This window comes from Oscarella lobularis, chromosome 3 (genome assembly GCF_947507565.1).
Source record: "Oscarella lobularis chromosome 3, ooOscLobu1.1, whole genome shotgun sequence".
Lineage (NCBI taxonomy): Eukaryota > Metazoa > Porifera > Homoscleromorpha > Homosclerophorida > Oscarellidae > Oscarella > Oscarella lobularis.
This window is the reverse complement of record NC_089177.1, coordinates 3717510-3738079: the sequence shown is the minus strand read 5'-3', so window position 1 is coordinate 3738079 and position 20570 is coordinate 3717510. Positions and strand designations below refer to the sequence as shown.

Sequence of the window (20570 nt, the reverse complement as noted above, 5' to 3'; positions counted from 1 at the left end):
ATTAAACGAAAAGACAGCAGCATTCACTTTGAGTAGGTCTTTTAGTCCCGGCCAATACTGAATTTCTTGGATGTCATGAAAAAAGACGAGCACAGACTGGCTGTCAAGAATGCCGCTATCAATCAAGAAAGGATAGACGATTTCGAACATAATCAGGGGGCAATCAACGAGATAAACGTCAGGAGCGCTTCCCTTTGCAACGTCTTTACCGACGCGTTCCGCCGTATCAAACGTAAGTATGACGTCAGAGACGTGAACACTCGTCGTGCCAGTCTTCTCCATGTAAAATCTATTCCACTCTTCACTTCCTATTTCCTCTTTGAAGGCCATCACGTGTTTGACTCGATTTTCGTCGACGGAGAACGTGATCAGATCGACGGCCGCTGTGCCCTTCAAATATTGTCCAGTGTGTGGGGTGAGGAGCCACGGCATCTTCCATCCTTCGCTGTACCAGTTGTGTAGAGGGAGGAGCGAAATAAAGGGAAGAGCGAAAATTTGACTGAGAGGCGCTATCGATTTAACGCTATCAAAATCCCGAAGTGCCACAAATACGACGTTGTTAGGACGTGCGGCTGCTGCCAAGTACGTGTACGCAAACGATTCTCTGTTTCCGACCGCCTGGTTGGCGTACTGATTCTCAGCAAACCGATATTTTCCCAATTGAGGCAATCCTTTTTTCACCGTGACCCTATTGATGCCCTTCTCGACGTCGTCTTGATTTACTGTGTGCGTCTTCCAAAACTGAGGAAAAACGTCGGCGAAAAACGACAGTTTGTCCGTGAGGTAAGCAGTCGTAATCGTCAATCTGACCGGAATGCCCTCGTAAGATTCCGAAACAGGGCAACCTCCCCTTCCTTCAGAAGGAAGAAGGACGAAAATTGCTAGCAGGAAAATGAAGAACTGAGGCACGCGCATGATATTCGATGTAGAGACGGCCACGTCGCGGTCTGCAGCTTCTTTTCGTCGCGCGTTTCGTCGAGAACTCTACTACCAAGACGCCAAGTAACGCCCTAAGATCGGCTGATAAGCCCTCCTACGAATGATCACGTCAAACGCTGGATCACGCGTACAGCGGAAGGGATGCTTTATACGTCAGACAAGGCATTATCAAAGAATTGACTAGGATGCAGCTGGCGTTATTGAAATCGACGGTCTTCTTCTTAACCAGACCAGGAGTAGACGCATAATGATAAACAAGGCGGCAGCGGCTGCAGCCACGATAAATATTCCGGCGAGATTCTGCAGCTCTAACGATTCTTCAGCACGGGCACTTTCTGCACTGGAGTACGCAATTTCACAGCCGCTCTTAGTTAGCCCAAGTCCCACGTATTTGTCGTACAGAGTATATCCAATACCATTTCCGGTAGTTCTTTCCAGGGCGCCATTTAGTGTAGACAACCTTTGGTCGGCACTCTTGGAACCAAAAAAAGGTGCAATCTGTTTCTTAAACAGCAAATCACTGGAGAGAAGCAGGTCGCATGGACGAGATTTCAAGATAAGACGATCTAGGGAGGTTTTTTCGGCGATGTAAGCAGAGACCGTATTATTTCGAAGTAGTTCTAATGCGACGGCTTCGTCATCGACTGGCCTGAGTCTCTTGAGTCCAGCCGAGTCGCGCAGTTCGTCGACCAAAGAGTACGACGTCGCAACGAGACCCTTCGACTCTTTTAGAGCGGATAGAGTCGCCAGAGGCTTTTCGGTGGTCAAAGTCAAAAAAGATATCATATTGGCCGTGTAGGCGGATACGAGTACGAGAAAGACGAAGCAGAGAGAGACGATGTAGATGCGACCAAACGGATTTCTCATCTGCACGAGCCGATTCTCGTTCATGAAGAAAACCGATGCCGAACTCAACCAGAGCCCGTCACCGTAGTCGTTCACCAGTCCAAGCCATTTGCTCATCAGGGTCGATATCAAGAGAAGGAGCCCTGTCACGAGCCATACGGTCCAGCGAAAAGGATCGAGAAAACCCCACCAAGTGAGACTGTCGTCGTTCTGCACGGACGTATTTAGAGTCAATATAGTCACTCCTGTAGTGAAGTAAGATTTGGCGTTGTTTCTGTTGTGCGAGAGAGGAAAACCTCCGATAAGAAGGTCGTAGGTCTTTGCCAATTTTGACCAAAATTCGCGCTCGTCTGCAGCAGGAAGAATCTGCGAGCTGTTCCAGCTGACAAATTCAAAATTTAGCACGCTGCCTTCCTCAAACTCGATCATTTTCAATATATCCACTTCGACACCTTCCCAGCTGTTTGTCTCGTTATTCCACATCGTAAACGGAGGCGACGGATAGACCAAGACGGTCAACGTGTAATTCACCTGTATTGCCTCATACAGGTCCGGAAAAGGCGCCTTTAGAAGAGCGCCTTTTGCATTCGTCCAGTTTCCGTAAGTAGACCAACGTGTCGTAGTGCGATTGTCAACCCAATCGACGTGAAGCCTTCGTATTTCGAACGAGACAAGCGAATCGTTAAAGCAGTTGGCAGGAAGTTCGGTAGCATTGGTGAAAAGGACTTTTCCACTGAAGCCCAACGCACAATTGGACTCGAGGGCATTCAGCAATTGGGGACCCTCAAGCAGAGATACAAACTGCACGTTGTCCACTCCGAAACATCCACTCTGCGCGAAACTCACGTTCGAATATTTCCTGTATCCGTTAAAATTCGAAGACGCTGCTCCGCTGGCGACTGAGGTGAACAAGTCCCATTCGAGCGCTTCGTAAATGCTGCTTGGCAAATCAGTCGAGTTACCTTCATTATATATGACTTTTTGGTAAAGTAGGAGCGTAAAGTCGGGCAGCAAATGAGAAGCTGGAGAATCGGCAATCCAGTGAACGACGTCGAGATAATCGTGCAGGAATACAAAGACCGTTGTCGTACGATGAATGAATCTTGACACGACGACAAGCAGTCTATCAAGAAAGTAGAGATGGCAATCAATGACCACATATTCAAAGTAAGTGCCGTTGGGCAAGGGGGCAACGGCATCTCCTAGTGACTTGAAATTGGAATGGTAGTCTAGTTGCGATACAATATAGTCGGCAACAGCGAGAAAACCGTTTTGAGCCTTTTTGAATTCCCTCAGCTCAACGCTGATCGTCTCCTCTCGAATCACAGTGCACCATTTCACTCTTTTTACCGAATCCAGAGTCAATATTTGAGAAGTTGCTCTGCCCTTCAAATGCTGACCAAACCACGGAGTGAGAACGTGAGGCAGACGACGAGACTCACTCTCCCAATGATGAATAGGCTCCAACGAAATGACGGGAGTATTTGACAACGATAAAACGGTTGATGCTTGCGACACCGTGTCGATTCCACCGCGTATGAAAACGACGTGAGCGTCAAACGAAGACTCGTAGCTCTTATACGTCACGTCGCGAACGCCGTTTACGGACACCTCTCTGAGCTTGGCGAGTCGATAGTTCGTATGATTCAGCAGAAACTCGTTGACGAAGCCTTTTACTGCGTAGTTGTACTCCCAAGCATTCAAGCCCAGTCTCTCAGCATGTGATGGCGGAAGGTGCGGCTTTGCGTTTCTCGATTTATGCACATCTCGAAGTATAACGATGTTGAGGTCCTTCTTCTTCGCTTTCGCTTCCCCTGCAAAGCTCAAGAGGAAACAAAATGTTATGCAGGCCACGCCCAATTGCATATTTGAAGGGAAGCGACGGATGTTGCCAAAGAGTCTTTGAAAATTTCAAATTTCGCTTCGTGCAGTGCTACCGCGGCGAGAAGGAGCGATGCCAAACCGTCGTCGTTTTCGCAGCACAGTCTGGAACTCACGTGATAGGTATGTACAACAAGATGTGAATATATAGCAGAAGCAAAGTGAGCTGCGCATTCCTTTCCAACTTTTATAATTATTATTATTCGGATTCCTGAGGCAGTGAAGTCTCTCCGACTGAAAGAGACAATCGAGGGACGATTTTCCGTCGTCTCTTCAACTTAGCACGCCATATGATGTTCGCTATCACTGAAATGACAGCAATGCAGGCAATAATGATGTACACTCCACCGAGATTGTAAAAAGTCAATGACTCCTCTTCGTCGCCGCTGCCACCGCCTTCGGCTCTGTGCGACTGGCCGCACGTACCTTTTGGTGTACCGTACGAAAGAAATCGTCGATACGACTCTTCGGCTCGTCCATTGACAACGAAACTGGTCGTCGCGGCGTTGATTTCGCCGAGAAGAATCCAATGTAATTCTTTATGAATAAAAGATAGCTGCTGTTTATATATGACGTCGTTGGAGACAATCAGGTCGCAGTTGGGATAAAGAACGAGTCTGTCAAGTCGATGTTTCTCGGCGATGTACGCAGTTGCCTTTCCAGTGCGAAGCAAGCGTAGAGCCGTCGACTCGTCCGAGACCGACGAAATAGTTTTGATTCCTGCTGAACTCTTTAGTCGATCTACTAAATGACTGGGAGCAATTGACGTCACCTGCGAGTCTTTCAAATCGACGAACGATTTAGGCAAAGCGACGTTTTCTGACGTCAAAAAACTCACCATATTAGCCGTGTAGGAGGAGACGAGAACAAGAAAGAAGAAGCAGAGAGTAGACACGTAGATTCGAGCAAACGGGCTCTTCATTCGAACCAGGGCATTTTCCTGCATGAAAAAGAGAGCGCAGCAACTGATCCACAGCCCATCCTTGTAACCCGTCACAACGCCGAGCCACTTGCAAACGACGGACGAGAAAACGATCAAGCAAATCAACACGAGCCAAACCGTCCAATGAAACGGACTCATGAAATTCCACATGTTATTGTCGTCGCTCTCCTTTTCATCTCGTGGCGCGTTCAGCGTCGCAAACCCAACGCCAATCGTAAAGTACGATCGTCCAAAGAAATTCCTATAGCGTTCCTCGATCGTCAAGCCTCCCACTGCCAATGTCGTCCCGTCTTCAGTCAGATGATCAACGGCGTGCTGAGTACGATTCTGATATCCAAGCGGTACGCTCTCGTTGAAGCGGCTCAGTACGAATCGAGTCGTAGTGAGATTAGTCTGAATTGCGTCTAGTAAGTCTATGTCTACGCCTTCCCATTTTGCAGCCGAGTCGTTCCAATAAGTGAATGGAGGATTCGAGTAAACGGATACTTGTAGTACTGAGGTCCGCGTTAGTGTGTCCGCGTAAGGATTAAGTTTCCACGCGCCAAACGACCTTCTCTCTGCCTTGCTCCACTGTCCATACTTGATCCAGCGATTCTCAGACGTTCTCGTCAATTTGAGTATATTAAATGAGATGTTCGAAAATTCGGTGCATTTTTTGGCGGCAGTCGGCAGGTCTCCTCCTTTCGTGAGTGTTACCCCACCTATAGCGCCCTTCGATTCACACACACTAGTCAGCGCGTCAAGAAGTTCGTCTGCTTCTTTAAGAATGTTAAAATAGAGTGTACGAAACGAGGGATCACACGCTACTCCTTGATCGTTTATTAAGGGAACGGTGGCAGGAGTTCGGTTTTCTGGATCAAAGTCAATTTTCACAGCTGCATCGGCCAAAATCGATGCAATTTCTTGTGATAGGACACTATACTCGTTCGTTCGATTCTCCGCACGTGGAACGACAAGCTGAAACGCAAATGTGTAGTCGGGCAAACGATGATGCTTCGTCGAGCCGGCAAACCAATGAAGAACTTCAATGAAATCGTGCATAAACACGACAACCAAATTCTTCACGAGTAGTAGGTCTTCAATGATGGACAGAATGGTGTCGACATATCTCAGAGAACAATCGAAAACTACAGAATCGAAACGAAAATCATTCGAGCCTCTAATCGGCTGCAGAGCTCTTCTAAGCCCTCGAAGGCTTTCGTTACTAACACCGAACTCGTACGTCAATAGCCCAACGGTTTTCTCCTTCTCCTTTCGAAACAAGAGCAACTCGGGACTCGGGATTTCCTCTCGGAATATGAGGCTGACTTCAGTCTTAACGCCGTCATGCGGCTTCAACAAATCGACGAGAGCGAGACCCTTGAAACGCTGCCCCAAACGAGGAATGATAACATTGGTCAGTCGCTTGCCATCGTTGTACCAATTGTGAAGGGGAATTAGAGAGATGACAGGAAGCGCCTGAAACAACGCCACAGAACCGAGTTTAATCAGCAGATCTCGACCGCCGACAGCGAGTAGGATATGAGAATCGGAAAGTGCCTTCAAGGCTTCTCCAGTCACTTGTCGAACTTTCAATTCGTCAACCGAACGTAAGTTATATGACGTCAAAAAATAGTCGGTTTGACGAAAGAGCGTCGGGAAAAACACGTCGTATTCGGCAACCGACCTGGTCAAATTGTAATAGGCAAAAACGTCTTGAACAGTTGCATTGTCGTAGAAGATTGTTACTCCGACCCCAGTTTTGTTTTTGGAGCCTACACCGACAACAACGACGAAGATTACGCCGAGTCTGAGCCCGACTATAGTCATTGGGCCCATCGCGTCAACGCATACGTAGGAGGGAGCAGAAGAGACGAACGATATCTCGTGATCCCATACGTAGACTACGGTAGGCGGTGCCAGCTAGTAGCATATGACGGCACTCGCGACTCTCTTGCTCTCGCTCTTGCTCGTCAGCGGGCTTGCAACGTCGTCCAATGTGACTCTCACAATCAGTCTCATCTCGCCCACGGGAGAACCAGTTGAGACATTCCGCGATTACATCTACGTGAGATATTTTGATTTGGCCGTTGCGGACGTCAACAAGAACGTGCTCAGTCCGGAGAGCGTCTTCAACTCGACGTTTCAACTGAAGAACTCCACCTTCTATCGAAGTCTCCACGACGATCCGAAACTCGACGCTTTCGGGCGACTTATGCAGGGTGTGGCGGCGGAAACGGTGGCGGCGATTGCGCCGTTTCGCGCCGAGGAAGTCCAAGTGTTGGCCCAGCTCGCCGACAATGCCAACATACCGCTTCTCTCGCCCGTTCTGTCGCGACGCGACGTCGAGGATTACATGTTCGACACGACGACGACGTTTTTCAGCATGAAGGAAAATAATCTTTTTCGCGGAATCGAATTGCTCGACGGCGGCATTCTCAAGCATTTTCAATGGAATTCGGTCGGTCTTCTCGTCTCTGACGAGAAGCGAGCCAAAGATGCCGTGCTCCAGTTCGAGAATTTAGACGAAATCTACGGCGTCTATCACGAAAAGCAGACAATAGCGAAAGTCGGCGGAAATGTAACTGCCACTCTGAAGAGCCAAATTCGAGCGGTTTTGAAGATATTTCGCGACAGCGGTTTAACGATCATTGTCACGTCGCTCGAGCAGAATGCTGAGCTTTATGCGACCGTCTTTGAACAAGCAAAGGAGGAGAATTTGATTGGCGAGGACATTGCCTGGATTTGTCTTCTCATTCCCGACGAAGAAGAATTGCTGAAACTCGACGAAAGTCGACTCGATTTGATGGAGGGCATGCTGGCGACGACGTACAGCAAAAACGAGAGTAAGACAAAGAAATGTTCAAAATTGCCCATCTCATGTACTTTTTTCAGTTGATAAAGTTCACGGATTTTTGTTGTCGTCGAAAGAAGAGTACGAACCGTTGGCAAACACGTACGACGCAGTCTGGACCCTTGCTCACGCCATCGACAAAACGCTAGCCGCGGGACTCATACTCAACTACACGTGTCCCGATGACCTGCCCGTCGGCCAACTCGACAACGGACTCGACCTCATGAGCAATCTCAAAGAAGTCACTTATAACGGCGCTTCCGGACTTGTAGCCATGCAGAGCGACGGCACAAGAAAACCCAGGTATTTCCAAAAATAATAATCCCATTGCGTATTTTCACTTGTGCGCACTGTCAGATTTGACATCAAGAACTTAGTGAATACATCCCTTGGAACGACGAGCGGCAGATACACATTCAAAACAATCGGCACGTGGGACGACGACGCGAAATTTCGTCGCACAAGCGAAGTCCGCTACTACAAGGGATCGTACTGCAAGCCCAGTGGCATACAGGACGAATGTCGTCATCGTCTTCGCGTTCTCGTCCCCGAAGCCTACTCGCCGTACATCGACTTGTCGTTAAATCGAGAAGGAAATAATCGCTTCTCCGGCTGGGTGATCGATCTGTTCAAATATCTCGCCGAGGGCTGTTTCGCCGAGTACGAATTCAACTTGACCGATTGGACGTGGGATCGCATGATACGCGAACTCCGTCGTCAGGACACCAACTTCGACATGGCCATCGCGCCGCTCGCGCTGACGTCGAGTCGTCTGCGCGACGTGAGTTTTACGCGCAACATTCGCACGACGTCACTCGGCGCAATCGTCCTTCGAAACGACGACACGGGAGCGAGCATGTGGCAATTCTGGAGTCCGTTCAGTCTCGAAGTCTGGCTTCTCACGCTCGCCTTTTTCGTCTTCACCGGATTCATTCTCTTCTTTCTCGAATGGCGACGCGACGTTTTTCCCGAAGGGGCCCCCAACATGGCCGATTCGATGTTCGTATCGTTCTCGACGCTGACGTACACGCAGGATCAGGACGCCGTCCTGACGGCGCCGGGTCGCGCCTATATCATCGTCGTCTGTTTCGTCACGCTCATTCTCTCATCGTGCTTCACGGCTAATCTCACCGCTTTTCTCCTTCGTCGTAACTACGAAAGTGCTTATGATAGCATCGAAAATTTCAACAACAAAACCGTTGGAAGTCTGAGTGTGACTGGCGATAGTCAATATTTGCAATCGCTTCTCTTTCCGCGACTCAACGTCAAAGAATTCGATTCGGTAAGCGACGGCATCGAGGCGGTGAAAAATAAAACTTTGACGGCGTTCATCGCCGATGACGGCGTTCTGCGCGTCTATCAGGCCGAACGCGATCCCAATTGCGAACTCGATCTCATTGGGACCGGTTGGCACAAGGTCAATACGGGGTTTGTCGTTCGGCAGTCGAGCGTTCACGCGAAATACTTGAATCGATTCAATGATCGCATATTGCGCGCGTGGGACGAGGAGCATTTTGACGAGCTCGAGAAACGACACTTTGAAGTGAATAGTCAACGGTGCAGCGATTCGACGTTGAGTGGCGAACGTCAGTCGCTCGATCTTTACAATCTCGGCGGTATTTTCATTATATTTGGTGGCGTCACCGTTTTCTGTCTTCTTGGAAATGCCCTGCTTCAGTACATGTACAAGAGCGGATTGTTGCAGCGCGATGTGACGAAGGAAAAGCCCGGAAGTCATGCGACGGCGCAACTGATCGCACGTGCCATGGAAACGGCGAGCGTCGCCGGTTCCATGCCCAGGTTGCCTAATAATCACGCTTCGAGCTCCATCAGCGTGCGACACGACGACGGGATTGCGCTTCGACGACTTTCGCCGCTTGCGGACGGATCGGCGGACACGAATCGGCTCTTCCGACCGAATGAGAACGGCGAAACGCTACAGGCCGATTTCATGAGGAGCCCGCTACCGCCCATATCGTAGAGGAACGCGTACTTCCATCGCTTCGTCCGTCTTTTGTTCTCGTAGCATATACACACGGTTGCAAGAGCGCGCGTTAGTGCGTGGCGAAAACATAACAGCAGAGTACGTAAATACCATGTGACCTGTTTTGTGTATGTGCTATAAAATTTGATAAATGATCGTGCAGTCATTTGCGGCAGTGCTTACATGGCTTCACTAGACTGGTGAAAAATTTTTTTAGCTCTTTTTTGAATTCGGCTGTTCTTAGTCCAAAGGCATAGGGAGAAAATGCGGCGCCAAGTGCAACCCACAAAATCGAGAAATTTGACAGCGTACCTAAAAGAGTGCTATCCGAGCCACGTTCAGCCACAGAAATGACGTAGAGAATATTGATGACTCCAAACGGGACCCATCCAATAACGACTATACTGAAGATCAGAAGAACTGTTACAGCAGCACGAAGCTTCTTCTTACTCTCCTCTTTCAGACCAACACTAATAAGGGAAACGGGTCTAGAGTTCCAAAGAGCCCTGTTAGTTGACGAACGCTCGTTTGCTGTAGGCAATGTTGCTAATTGATCTCCATTTCCGTTAGTAATAGCAGACTGAGAAGTCGATGATGCCGGTGTCGTCATCTCGAACGACGACGTACGAAAGTAACCCCTTTCAACGCCAGTGACATCGGTCGGCGGCTTAGCGAGTTTCCAAGCGACGATTAGAATTCGAGTATAGCAAAAGCAAATGATAACAATTGGCAAAAGAATGCCGTAAATGGTAACGCTGCTAAGCAGTGCAATATCGGCTGCACTTAGAGACGTTAGCCCACTGAAGCCGCAGAATGTGTAGTTGAAGTACTGAGTGGAGGTGTAATGAGCGCCGAAGTGAAGTACGGGCGGCGCAGCGGCGGCAAATCCGTAAATCCAACTGAACAATATGAGCCATTTGGCGCGATACGCCGTCATGTAATTTCGCAGCGGATAGACGATGGCGAGATAACGATCGATGCTAGAAACGGCGAGCGACGAGAGCGACGAAAAGAGAACAACTCCGTAGCCGGTACCCTGAATGTCGCAGAGGAGTCGCTTCGTCGAACTGTGCTCTTCGTCGCCCGGGTAAAAGTTGACTGGTAGCGCGATCGCAAGTCCGACGACGTAGATGAGAAGGTTAACGATGGTGAAGTTGATGAAGAATCGATTATGAATCGTTTGCAATTCGCTCTTTCTTGCGTACGTGACGATGATAAAACCATTACCGAAGAGACTCAGAACGACGAGGATGACCCACATGATAAAGGCGACATAGTAGACGGGCGTCACGACGAACGACGTTTGCGACGTCGTGACGTCGCCCCAGTTGAAACTTCCGTTCGAGCCAAAGAAAAGATCCATGTGCGGAACTGGCTGATCATCAAGTTGCGGCAAACGGGAGAGGGACTATGGACGTATAAGAGGCGAGTGATCAGAGAGGACCGCTCGTCCGTCTCTATGACTAAAGCAAGCCGACAGAAGAACGAGCGTTGGCTAATTTGATCCGGTCCCCGCGCCCTATTTAGTAAATGCTTGTTTGCATTGGATTTGGAACCACCTTTTGTCACTAATTGGAGCCGCAAAGCGGTAGCTATCTAACGGTTGTACTTCAACGCAACACTCCCGGAAAATCACTCACCAAAACAGACTCCAAAGTTGACCAAAAAAACGTCTGATAGAGTACGATGCCTATCAACCCTCATACATCATCCACCATCATACATGTACCGCGCCCTCACCTGAAAGCATCCACAGTCAAAGAACGAAACGAGAATCTGAAAAGAAAACGCATTTTCAGAGTTATTATCCCTTTCTTATCGCTTAACTTCCTTGCGCTTTCTCTCCTTCCGCCCACGAGAAACCTGTCCAGTGTGCAACAAGGTGCAGAGAAAACGAGCGTTCATGCATGAGGTGTGGATTCAGGAAGCCAACCTTTGGATCTCATACGCAACCGCCTCATTTCTAGTCAAGATTAGATAATCAATTTACAACTGCATCACTCAAAGACATCCCAGAGAAAAATTCGCAAGCTAAAACAAGAATGCAGAAAAATTAAATAGCATACAACGATTGCCTACTAGTATATTTTTTTCATCCTCCTCTAATATACAATTTACTTCAGTTTCCCGCGACGACTTCCGGATTCTGAGGAACAAGCGACGCCACGAAGCCGGAAAAAAGTCCAAATAACGTTGCAAATATTCCCGGCTGATTTTCACGCGCAACAACGTCTCCCTCCCCATTCTCATTCAAGTCAGTTTCCTAAACACAATTGTAACAAAATGAGAAATAATTATGGTCTTTCTTCCTTGCCCTTTGCTGTTGTCTTCTTTCTCCACCACCACCACCCCCCACTCGTCGATTGATTCTCAGCCAACCGGCTTGATAACTAAACACTCATAAAAAATAAAAATTTCCAAAAAAAGTGACGTCATCTCACATGAATATCACGAGCATGACGAAAGAGGCAATCCCAAATCGAAACGACGACGTGTAGAAATAAAAAATGCTCAAGAGCAGGCAAGCACGAAAGAGCAAATAAATGCGATCCAACCAATCGCGAGCAAGCGGCTCATCGTCATCTTCCTCTTCGCCCCCCGCAGCGCCCATAATATTTCCAACGTTAGCATTGGCATTGGGCCGTTGCTGCTGCTGTTGCTGTGGCTGTGGCTGCGGTTGTTGAGGAGGATGCTGAGGAACTTCTTGAGCTGCAGGAGCTGGTGGTTGGTCTGGAGAATTTGGAGCAGGAGCAGGAGATGATCTAATAGACGTACGTCATAGTATTCGTGGTACCTAAATGTACAGGATATGATCTACTGGGTGCGTGAGAGGACGCGTGTGGTGGTGGGTGGCGGCGGCGGCGAAAAGCCTGCGGCAGCGGCGGCAGCTGCCATTTGCTGAAAATACGTCTGATGAGCCCAATAATTACTAAGGAGAAAAATATCCTTATTGACGTCGTCAAAAAATAATTTTTAGCGGTTTACTAGGGGGAAGGCGTGGCCCGATGTCGTAGTTGAGATGAGGGGGGAGAAGTCGTCGGCGTCGTCGGCGTCGTCGGCGTCGGATCGTGACGATAAGCGGCGGGCGAAGAGACGGATCGGTGAAAAAGAGACGACGATAATACCAAATGAATGACGATGGCTTCTTCACCGCTTTCATTTTCACCCTGATAGACAAGGAAGATAGAGAATCTCTCTTCTGATTTTCTTCCGTGGAGAGTCTCACTTCGAAGCGGAAGACATCGGCGAGTTTCTCGCCATCTGACGCGACTTTTCCACCGTAAATGATCTTCTGCTGATCAACGGACTAGGGTAGGAGATGCGATACTCACAAAATGACGTCGCGAGCGACGGAATGAGCTCACTGGGGTCATGGGATGCTTTCGACGGATCTCTTCCTTCACTTCCCCTATCGACGAAGAGGCGTCGCACTCGAGTGTGACGTCGCCACACTTGGTATTCGCTGTCCGTACGGATAGCGTCACTCGCCGACGAGACGAGCTCGATCCATTCGACGACATCGTTTCTGTGTCGTGTCCTTTGTGGGTTGGTCGACTCGATGCTAAAGTTCGAGCTCCCGGACGTGGAGGGTGCGATTACGTACACTTCTAATGGCGTTTTTGATTGTGCAGACGGGCGGTACGATCGACAAAGACTATCCCAGATCTTTTGGTGGCTATGCTTTCGAAATTGGCGAACCGGCTGCTCCAAGAGTCTTGAAATTAGGACGAGTATCTTTCGAATACGCCTCCTGCACTGTGTGTCGTAAAGACAGTCAAGAATTGACTGACGCTGACAGGGAGAAAATTCTACAGACGTGTCTTGAAGCCAAACAGAAAAAAATACTGGTGACACATGGCACTGACACGATGATACAATCAGCACTCTATCTCAATAAAACCGCCGAAAAATGCGAAAAAATCATCATTTTTACGGGAGCTATGAAACCGGAAAAGTTTCGCGATTCGGACGCTCAATTTAACGTGGGATTAGCAGTGGGAGCTATGCAGGTCATCGAGAAACCGGGAGCGTATGTTGCTATGAATGGAAACGTTTTTCATTCGAGCAAAGTCACGCGAAATCGAGACACGGGCATTTTTTGTACTATCTAATTAGCTTAGTAACACAGAATATCTCACAGTTTATACTGGTATTACATCACCAGAGTAATCAGCCATTTTTGTAAGACATTCTATTACTTCAAGGGTCTTATTTTTAGCGAAAATCTAATAAATGAGAAGTCTGGGTTAGACCCAATTTGACGTCAACTATATTTTCTTTTGATTACCGTGACTTGGCCATCAGCTTTGATTTTTGCAACTGGAGTAGCAATAGTGACGAGAGAAAGAGCCTAGAAAATTCTTTCGTTTTTTTTTTCAAATTTTGTACCACTTACCTCCAACCTAAGACGAAATGAGCGAAAAATACAATCTCCAAGAACGTCAGAAAATCCTAAAACCCATTCTATAGAGAAACACGTAATGACAGTATATCCCAATACAGTACGTTTAGACTCTTCCAAAGTCATTTCAGAACTAGGATCCAGAGAAATACTACGTAGATAAATACCAATGTTGACGTGATGAGAAGTGCATTCCAGTGACCTTACTCATTGTGAATGTACATTGTATTTATCGATTCTTGATCAAGTTTGACTGTAAAGTCTAATTTATTTTCCGCTGCCTGCCCCAGCCATCGATAGCTGAGCGTGACTTGCTTGTGGTGATGAGATGCATCTGAAAATTCGAATATGAAATAACCGCGCATGCTATCCATATACATAGGCGTGCCTTCTAATGGTCGAGCCCACTTTGATACAAGAAAATTCATCTGAGACGAAACCAATTCCAAACGAGTCGCAAAGCAATCAAACAAACTCTAATAATAGTGACATTGTAATGGAACGTTGATTAATAATGGATGGATTCACTTTTAGCCAATCCACCAAATGATTTCCCAATAGAATCGAGCCACTAATCAACAACAGAGGCAATCCAGTAAATCCATCTGTCAAATCTGTGACAAAAGTTTCTAAAGAGGGCTTAGAGAAAACACGACAAACATCTACCTTCGCCAAAGACTCCACATCCACATAAAATTGCCTCAAGAAGAACTTTCTCTAGAATAGTCTTTCAAAACAATTTTTTTAATTTTCATACTGTACCTTTATTTCCTGCGTCCCATCCAAATACCATAATTGAGAGCCCAGCATTATCATCTAACAAAGAACTTCAACATATAGAACGTCTTTACCAAAAAGATCTCACCTTCAAAAGCTTTCATTTCTGGTAGAATAGAAACAACTGCTTTGGCAATATCTTGCTGAGAAAAATCTTCGTGCGTCGTTTCTTCTTCCACAACAGAAGGACCTTTAGTCATAGCCTAAAATATGTATAAGCTAAATACATTTCTGCTATCTTCTCAGCACTTACACCCTTCAAAAAGGCAGTCAGAGAACGAGAATAACGTCTCATGGAAGAATCCGAAGATGCAAAATTAGACAGATAAGAGATTCTATACGTTCTCCACGTTTTCGACGTCACACCTAAAAATAGCACTCCCGAAAAAAACAAAAAAATAATTAGGTTATAAATATACGCTTTAGAATTTCATCGTCCAGCTGATTTCTCTTTCTGTGTCGCGGAGTTGGACACAGTCCGAACTGACGGCGAGATCTCTTCGCTGATGCGGACAACGATCTGAGAATTGGATGAGGACTCTTTTGTCCTTTCGATGCCAACGAGAGAGGAGTGCTAGGGGAAAGACGTCGAAAAATCGCTGAATCCTCTTCCGAGAGGCTCTCGCTTCGCTTCTTTTTCCATTCTGGTGTTCGAGTTGGCGTGAAGGCGATTCGCTTCGCCTTTCGCGACCGTTCTGCCATTATTTACGCGCTTTGAACGTGGACGAAGCATGCGCACGAAGTTGTCCTAATTCTGGACGATGACATCAGAGATCATGACATCACAGATCCCGTGAAATCACGCGCCCAGCCCAGTGAGCCCACCGACGTCATATCTAGCTCAGGGGAGGGAGACGAGATGTTTGGTGGAGGTTTTCGCGGGCAAAAGTTGCGCGTCAATCTCAAACTTGCCATCAATCGATTCAAGCACTTGGAAAAGAAGAAAAGTGACCATGGGAGGACCCCTTGACAGGAACACAAACCAATCCAATCCCCGCTTCTCTTTCTTTCCAGCCGAAAATGCCATCAAAGCTCGAAAAGAAATCGCGGAGTATCTCTCGCAGGCAAAAATCGAAAGAGCAAAGATCAGAGTAAGATAAAAAAACCCCAATTGTGACTCGATATATAAGATCTCCAAAAAAGGTCGAACACATCATCCGAGAAGACTATCTCGTCGAAGCGATGGAAATCGTCGAAATGTACTGCGATCTCATTCTTGCACGCTTCGGTCTGATTGAAACAATGAAGTGAGAAAAACGACCCAAAAAGAACTCAAAACGTAAAAATGAATTTTTTTCGTAGAACATGTGACGAAGGCTTACAGGAAGCCGTTTGCACGCTCATATGGGTAACACCGCGCCTTTCCACCGACGTGGCCGAATTGCGAATGGTGATAACGTCACCATGCCAACGAGATGCTTTACCAAAATTTGATTCTCGTTAGATTTCAGAGCAATTTGCTTTGAAGTATGGAAAGCCTTTCGCGGAAATGTGCCGAGCCAATAAACAGGGGCTCGTAAACGAAAAGGTTGGAATTAATTATGTGCAATTGGTTCTCTAAATCGAAGGAGATTTATTCAGGTTGTCGAAAGGCTGGGCGTCAAAGCGCCACCGCGCTCCCTGGTGGAAAATTATCTCGTGGCAATCGGAAAGACGCACGGAATCGATTACGAGGCCGATCCAATGGCTTTTGTATGCGATATTAGAAGATTATGAATACGCTCTCATATGGTATTCTTTTCAGGAGGACGGTCTTGCTCCCATGTTGGACGAGAATCCGAACTTTTCTTCTGAATTGAAAGTTCCGTTGGGAGATCCCCTACCATCCTACCCACCCGGGCCCTCTTATGTATATGATAAATAAGGCGTCCTTAGACATATGTATGTATGTACCTTGGGTTCATTGTTAGGGTGCACCTCCTCCTTCTTCGATGCCTTATCCTAACCAACCTCCTGCTGCTATGCCCCAGCCACAAAGCAAAGTAAGCCAAGACTTACGTCTTTCTTCCTAACATTGTCTCTTTCTTTTTTTTTCAGCCTTCGTCTGCTTATCCTCCGGGTCCCAGTGGTAGGTTTCTGTTTCTAAGAAGTGTTCCTTATAGAAAAAGTTTTTTTTCTCAGCTGGGTTTTCTCCCTACCCGGGTCCTCCTGCTGGTCCGTCTGTTGGCTATGCTCCTGGTCCCACTCCGGGCTATCCTCCAGCTGGTTCCAATTCATCGGGACTCCCGCCTCTTCCTCAAGTGCCAACGAATAGTTTGCCTGGCTCGAGAAGCGGCGCTGGCGGAGCGAGCGGCGATAACGTTGACTTTGACGAGCTGACAAGACGATTTGAGGAGCTAAAGAAGAAGAAATGAAATTGGAGGGGAGAAAAAAACATCAAAAACTGTCAAACATTATGCATGCAATTAGGTGTAAGAAAAAACACTGTAAACCCAAAAGTACCGTTACAAAGCTCCACACGAATTAGTGCCACGGTTTCCATATTTTCGGCGTTTGATGTAAATCTGCGGGCTTGTTATTGATTGGAACGGCTTCGCTGATGTACTTCTGCATCGTAGCATTCAGCTCCTTCACTTTGTCTGGCATCTTCGCGGCGAGATCCACCGATTCCGTCTGATCATCAATAACGTTAAACAACATCAACGTTTTGTTATAGAATTGAATCAACTTCCAATCTCCCACGCGAACGGCAGCCTGCGTTGGAATGTTACTGCCCATCAATTCCGGATCATAATTATGAAATATTTCCGTTCGCACGGTTTTGTTCTCGCTTAGAAACGGTAGCTGGTTGAGACCGTCTAGGGGCAGTGATCCCTTCTGCGGATCTCCGCCAGCGAGAGTGACCAATGTGGGCAGCCAATCGGTAACGTGAAACAGCCCGCCACGAATTTCGCCCGCAGGAATAATTTTCCTAAAATTTTTCCCACCGAAAATAAAAGAGGCAACCCTAACTCCTCCTTCGAACATCTATTACGATTTTTCATTTAAAAAATGAACATCATACATACACGTACCTGTCTCTTGATTCCTCTCAATGGATAATTTGAGCCGTAATTTCCCCCGCCTCCGGAGTAAAAGTGCTCCGCACCGTTGTCGCTTTGAAAGACGATAACGGTATCGTCAAGCATTCCCTTTGCTTCCAACGCCTTCGTTATATTTCGAACAACGTCATCAGCGCACCACAAGTGAGCAGCATTAAGCCTACACCCAGACCATGGACTCAAGCCGAAATGTCACAAGCAGATAAATCACCTTCTAGAGGAGTTTGTCACGAATTGAACAGGATTCATACAATAACTCGGAGGAACGTCATTCAACGGGGAATGAACAGCCTGAAAAGGAACGTAGAGAAAGAGCGGTCCACGATTCGCATCGTGATTCATAATGACATCTACGGCCCCTTTCGAGTAAAGAAACGCACTATAGACGCCGACGTCATTTTCAACAACACCCTCCTCGGTCTCGTTGCGATGCCAATCCAAACCAACTTTGACGGCATCAAAGGGAGCGTGATGAAAAAAATAATTTTCATTGCCTCCATAGTATCCCACTTGCTGATCAAAGCCGCGCTTCAGAGGCAAATACTCCTCTTTGAAGAACCCTAGATGCCATTTTCCGACGATTGCTGTCGCGTAGCCGAGCGATTTCAATTTATCCGAAAGGAGAGTCTCGTTCAATGGCAAACCCCACGGCGAGCTATTTGCGATCGTCGCATGCTGCATTCCGTTTCGTATCGGATAACGACCCGTCATAAGAGCGGCTCGCGTTGGAGTGCAGATCGGTTGCGTGTAGAAATGCTCGAGAATTGTTCCGTTTCGCGCGAGAGAGTCGAGAGCAGGCGTCAGGACGTCGTTGAAGTGATTGTGCCATCCGACGTCATTGTAGCCGAGGTCGTCGAGAAGAAGAAAGACGATGTGAGGCTTCGATTGAGCTAGGGTTTGTGCAACGAAAACGCAGGCCAAAACGAGCAGCGAAACTCCACCCATTGAGTCTACCCGGATAATAGCATATCCTTCTATGGAATCATTAGGATTCGTTTTCGCGACGTTGTTTGGTTCCGGTTCTTGGGTGGCTCTCCAGTCAGTGTACAGAACGGCCAACGTAAACCTATAGTTATAAAAGTAAAGGCGCGCAAGGCATCACTATATATATGTATGCATGCTCATACCTATCCACACACTAAACTTTTAAGTTCTAAACTAATGTCTTCGTCTCGCTTCCTGCTGCGTGCGCTATTCGTCGCAGTTTACAGCTCCTCTTCGCTACAAAGACATCGCAGCGGCCGGCGAGCGAAGAGAAGGCATCGACGACGCTCCTCTTCGCTTCAGGTGAGTTCTCAGAAGCATTGGCCATGCCGAGGAGAGACGGGCTGGGCGGGAGTCAGCCGTTCCGCTCTTCGCTGGCACCCGAACCGCCTCGGCTCGCGCCGGTAGGCTCTTTCAGACAGCCGGGCGTCGTTAGAAGACGCATCGGCTTAGTCTGACGCTCGCGAGCCTAGCCGGAAGTGCGAAGTCGAACGATGGTGTCCTTCTCGTCATGTTTTCTCACTTCTTAGGCTGCTCCGATGTCGCAACAAGGAAGAAAGAAGACGGCGAGTAGCCGGGAAACGGCTACGAAGGAAAACTGTAAGTTGTAGAGACGTTTTACGAGTTGTTGTTCTGAATTCTTACTCTTTTATTTTTCACATGTTCTCTAGGTGATGTCAAAGATCTAGGAGAAATTTTTGTATTTTTTGTTAATTTTTTGTATTTTTTATAATTACTTTTTATAATAAAGTTTCTGAACTTCACTTTCTTGTGTCTGAAAAAACGCGATAACATCTCCCATCAACACTCCAAAAAAAATTATTTTGAAATTTGCTATTGTTTCTTAAATATTCGTAAATATATGTAAAAATTAGCGGCTATTGATTTCTGTAATGGCAATTCCAAATCGATTGAAACTTGGAACCAAGAGAGAACCTAATTTTTGAATTTTTTTGAGTCTAAGCTTGTTGTCTGAAAGTATGATTACGAAGAGATATTCATTTTTGAAAATTGCATCCGGGACCGTCAGTTTTTTAATCGTGAATAACTCGTCAACGGATTGTCGGATTTCAAAACTTTTTGCGCAGATCAATTCCTCTACTAATTCTACATAAGACAATGTAAAATCAGTAAATTTGAGCAAAATTGCCAGGATCCGCGACCAACGGCGCAACGCGCGTAAAGTTACATGAATGTAGCTGAAGCCTTTAGGAATTGCGTCAGGTCCCAAGTCGTTTTGCGAACTAGCTGTCGTAGCCGCTGCTGACCAGCACGGTTCAATCCCCGTGTAGGCAACTAGGTAAACTGCGAAATTGCAATTGAATCCGTTCTTTCTCAGCCGAGAAATCGACACTTTTCGCATAGGGACGAAAAAAGCCTACAGATTTTGCTCCAAATTATACAGTTTAGAGACACAGCAGTGCTAAGTCTATTTTCGCATTAATATGGTCAGACTTCCTTTTTCGAAAGTCGCAATTAGGGCTCAAAGTTACATTGAAAGCTCTAACGCGCGCTACAGAAACTTTTTCTCGACCGTTTTTCAATGAAAAACCGACGTTCGGACTAGTCACTAAGTCTCGAATGCATTTTGGTGGTCCTTTTGAAGACATCGGTGACAGTAAAATTCACACCCGTTGTACAGTAGCGTCGTTCGCGAAATCCTGCGTCTTTTTCAATCAGAAGCATAGACGTTGCTTTATAGGTGCTCATGTGTTGTTTGCGCTTACGTAAACTGAGATATTTTCTACAGAATGCTGAATCGTAACCCTAGCCCAAGCCCTATCATAACCCTACCATGTGCGTACGCACATGCGTTGTTCGAGCGGATACGAGCGAAAGTCTGACGCAGAGAACGTCTTTCCGCCACTTCAAATCGCGCAAACGAATGGCTGCGGTATCAAGCGAGCTGTGGATTGGCAAGAATCGTCGAAAAGCGGCAT

The 20570-nt window shown here is 47.1% G+C and overlaps 7 protein-coding genes and 1 long non-coding RNA gene across 9 annotated transcripts; 4 read left to right on the top strand and 4 right to left on the bottom strand.

Moving 5' to 3' along the window:
- The first annotated feature begins 6475 nt into the window (after nt 1-6475).
- Nucleotides 6476-9592, top strand: LOC136184225 (uncharacterized). Its single transcript, XM_065971086.1, has 3 exons — nt 6476-7434; nt 7484-7745; nt 7800-9592. The coding sequence occupies exons 1-3, from the start codon at nt 6522-6524 to the stop codon at nt 9421-9423; spliced, it is 2799 nt and encodes a 932-aa protein (XP_065827158.1). The 5' UTR covers nt 6476-6521; the 3' UTR covers nt 9424-9592.
- On the bottom strand, nt 9501-11315 carry LOC136184248 (somatostatin receptor type 2-like). The gene is made up of 2 exons (XM_065971113.1): nt 11167-11315; nt 9501-11116 (listed from the first exon to the last, which is right to left on the bottom strand). The coding sequence occupies exon 2, from the start codon at nt 10787-10789 to the stop codon at nt 9590-9592; it is 1200 nt and encodes a 399-aa protein (XP_065827185.1). The 5' UTR covers nt 10790-11116; nt 11167-11315; the 3' UTR covers nt 9501-9589.
- A 68-nt stretch (nt 11316-11383) lies between these two features.
- On the bottom strand, nt 11384-12991 carry LOC136184252 (homocysteine-responsive endoplasmic reticulum-resident ubiquitin-like domain member 2 protein). Its single transcript, XM_065971118.1, has 7 exons — nt 12792-12991; nt 12653-12733; nt 12412-12593; nt 12245-12355; nt 11868-12188; nt 11741-11816; nt 11384-11689 (listed from the first exon to the last, which is right to left on the bottom strand). Exons 1-7 carry the CDS (start codon nt 12945-12947, stop codon nt 11546-11548), a joined length of 1071 nt encoding a protein of 356 aa, XP_065827190.1. The 5' UTR covers nt 12948-12991; the 3' UTR covers nt 11384-11545.
- A 46-nt stretch (nt 12992-13037) lies between these two features.
- On the top strand, nt 13038-13538 carry LOC136184534 (probable L-asparaginase periplasmic). Its single transcript, XM_065971440.1, has one exon. The coding sequence runs from the start codon at nt 13038-13040 to the stop codon at nt 13536-13538; it is 501 nt and encodes a 166-aa protein (XP_065827512.1).
- Nucleotides 13496-15349, bottom strand: LOC136184249 (centromere protein L-like). The gene is made up of 12 exons (XM_065971114.1): nt 15025-15349; nt 14859-14971; nt 14694-14808; nt 14591-14644; nt 14495-14545; nt 14357-14442; nt 14217-14304; nt 14036-14162; nt 13933-13979; nt 13823-13878; nt 13715-13777; nt 13496-13652 (listed from the first exon to the last, which is right to left on the bottom strand). Exons 1-12 carry the CDS (start codon nt 15305-15307, stop codon nt 13569-13571), a joined length of 1167 nt encoding a protein of 388 aa, XP_065827186.1. The 5' UTR covers nt 15308-15349; the 3' UTR covers nt 13496-13568.
- A 44-nt stretch (nt 15350-15393) lies between these two features.
- LOC136184254 (IST1 homolog) lies at nt 15394-17068 on the top strand. Its single transcript, XM_065971120.1, has 10 exons — nt 15394-15552; nt 15620-15696; nt 15749-15852; nt 15908-15995; nt 16050-16133; nt 16187-16297; nt 16350-16454; nt 16516-16587; nt 16643-16673; nt 16727-17068. The coding sequence occupies exons 1-10, from the start codon at nt 15465-15467 to the stop codon at nt 16957-16959; spliced, it is 993 nt and encodes a 330-aa protein (XP_065827192.1). The 5' UTR covers nt 15394-15464; the 3' UTR covers nt 16960-17068.
- On the bottom strand, nt 16732-19008 carry LOC136184239 (arylsulfatase I-like). The gene is made up of 4 exons (XM_065971106.1): nt 18774-19008; nt 17858-18712; nt 17620-17806; nt 16732-17572 (listed from the first exon to the last, which is right to left on the bottom strand). The coding sequence occupies exons 2-4, from the start codon at nt 18589-18591 to the stop codon at nt 17069-17071; spliced, it is 1425 nt and encodes a 474-aa protein (XP_065827178.1). The 5' UTR covers nt 18592-18712; nt 18774-19008; the 3' UTR covers nt 16732-17068.
- Nucleotides 18626-19394, top strand: LOC136184265 (uncharacterized). Of its 2 annotated transcripts, XR_010669324.1 has the most exons (4): nt 18626-18726; nt 18851-18933; nt 19161-19230; nt 19302-19394. It is a non-coding gene; the product is annotated as an uncharacterized lncRNA (long non-coding RNA). The 2 variants fall into 2 exon arrangements; XR_010669323.1 differs by having other exon boundaries at nt 18673-18933.
- Nucleotides 19395-20570: the final 1176 nt, after the last annotated feature.